The sequence below is a fragment of the Acyrthosiphon pisum genome, unplaced genomic scaffold, assembly GCF_005508785.2.
Source record: "Acyrthosiphon pisum isolate AL4f unplaced genomic scaffold, pea_aphid_22Mar2018_4r6ur Scaffold_21378;HRSCAF=23822, whole genome shotgun sequence".
NCBI classification, from domain to species: Eukaryota; Metazoa; Arthropoda; class Insecta; order Hemiptera; family Aphididae; genus Acyrthosiphon; species Acyrthosiphon pisum.
In genome coordinates this window covers 53519-55434 of record NW_021770838.1, presented here as the reverse complement: position 1 = coordinate 55434, position 1916 = coordinate 53519, and the positions used below count along the sequence as shown (strand labels likewise).

At 28.0% G+C, this 1916-nt stretch overlaps 1 protein-coding gene across 1 annotated transcript; it reads right to left on the bottom strand.

Annotated features, from left to right (window-relative positions):
- Positions 1 to 735: 735 nt before the first annotated feature.
- Positions 736 to 1893, bottom strand: LOC103309549 (zinc finger BED domain-containing protein 1-like). Its single transcript, XM_008185219.1, has 2 exons — positions 1617 to 1893; positions 736 to 1529 (listed from the first exon to the last, which is right to left on the bottom strand). The coding sequence occupies exons 1-2, from the start codon at positions 1891 to 1893 to the stop codon at positions 736 to 738; spliced, it is 1071 nt and encodes a 356-aa protein (XP_008183441.1).
- Between the last annotated feature and the right edge of the window lie 23 nt (positions 1894 to 1916).

The following is a 1916-nucleotide window of genomic DNA, read 5'->3' as shown; positions in this document are numbered from 1 at the left end:
TTATATAATTTTGTAAAGGCAGCAGTAGACTGACCTAGGTATTTTTGTAATAGACAGTGATAGACTGATCTAGGTTTTTTTTATGATAGGCAGCGGAGGACTGACCTGGGAATATTTTTGGTAGACAGCGGTAGGCTGATCTAAGAGTTTTTATGGTGAATAGACAGCAAGGGACTGATCTAATGATATATAGTGATTATTGAGAATAAATAGTGATCGACAGTGGTATAGTCTAATCTAAAAATTGATGCACGCGCGTAGCAATTGAATAAATATATTGAAATAATTGATGAATAGTTTTTGAGTTGAAGTGAATAATTGATGAATAAATATTGAATTGAAATAAAGGTAATTGAATTGAAATAAAAGAATTAAATGATAAATAATTGTTGAAAGAGAAATAAGTTGATATATTGATGAAAATAGATTTTGTTTTGAATTGAAATAGTTGACGTCAAATTTGAGAAAAAAAGTAATTGTAAGGCTAGCCTAGAATAAGTATATATAATTATTAGTGTTGGCCAACGATATAATTTTCAATATCGAAGCATATTAAAAATTTAAAACATTAAAAGTATAGAATGCATATTATATTATGAGTGTATTGAAAATTTGAAAGTATATTAAAAGTATAGAATACATATTGTTTTAATATTATATTATGAATGTAAATTAATTATTAATTAACAATTATATATTATTTTGTATAAACTGAAAAGTATCCAATGTATTTAATCAAAAAATGTCTTCTTCGAGCAGTTTTTCCATCAATGTTTCAGAACTTGAGTTCGATTTGAAATATGAATTCAAAAATAACAGTTGATTGAGTCGTTCAGGAGATAATCTATTTCTTTTCTTGGAAATGATTGTTCCAGCTTCGCTAAATAACCGTTCACAGGGAACACCAGTGGCCACTATACTTAAGTATTTTTTGGCTAGTAATGATACAGCTGAGTATTTAGATTCGTTTTCTTTCCACCAATTTAAAGGATCTTGATCGTAGGGAACTTTGATTTTCAAATTTTTATATTCTTCAAGTTGTTTCATCGTAGGACTTTGAGTTACCGAATAATCGTCTTCGTCATCATCATCGCTATCTATCATTAATGATCGTAATTTCTTACGAGGAGGAGAGTGTGTTTCAAAATGTTCTTCATTTTCTAATATTGATTCAGAGATTAGATCTTCTTCATTTTCTATTTCTGGATCAGTAATTAATTCTTTCAGCTCATTTTCAATTTGTTTCCAAACAGTTACTTTTTCTTCTTCAGATAGAAATTTTAACTCTCGAAATCTAGGGTCTAATGCTGATGATTTTGCTAATATTAAACCCATCATTTCTCTTCGATATTTTAAGTCATCTAAAATTAGTTTTTTTACCGTAGTTAAAAAATTAGTGTCTATTTCACTAACTTTTAACGTATTTAAAAGACTTTTAATCAATCGGTGTGCTATTGACGCGGTTGTGTAGTTTTCTCCACCTAATACTTTTGTAACAATTTTAAACGGTTCAAGTAATTTCAATAAATCTTTCATATTTTTAAATTCAACAGAAGATATAAACCATTTATCTATTTTTTTGTTTTTAGAAATAATATTATTAATTGAATTTTTACATTTTAAGACACTATCAATCATGTCACATGTCGAATTCCAACGAGTAACGCAGTCTTGAACTAGTTTATGTTTTTTTTCGCCACACTTTTCTTGTTCATTTTCAAGTTCATTTTGTGCAGAGGCACTTCTATTAAAATTTCCAACTATTTTTCTCAGTTTATTAATTATTTCTTTTACCATATCATTTTGGAGCCCTGCATTTATAGATAACTGTTTAGAGTGAGCAGTACATCTAACTAAATATGTTTTATCCATGGAATTTATAGCTTTGACCATATTCGCAGCATTATCACATTACA

What these genes read in the sequence shown, in the direction of transcription:
- LOC103309549 (XM_008185219.1), bottom strand. Translation starts at nt 1,893, where the DNA reads ATGGTCAAAGCTATAAATTCCATGGATAAAACATATTTAGTTAGATGT. An exon ending in GATTGATAGTGTCTTAAAAT is followed by an intron (nt 1,530 to 1,616) that starts GTAAAAATTCAA and finishes AAAATATGAAAG; the next exon opens with ATTTATTGAAATTACTTGAA.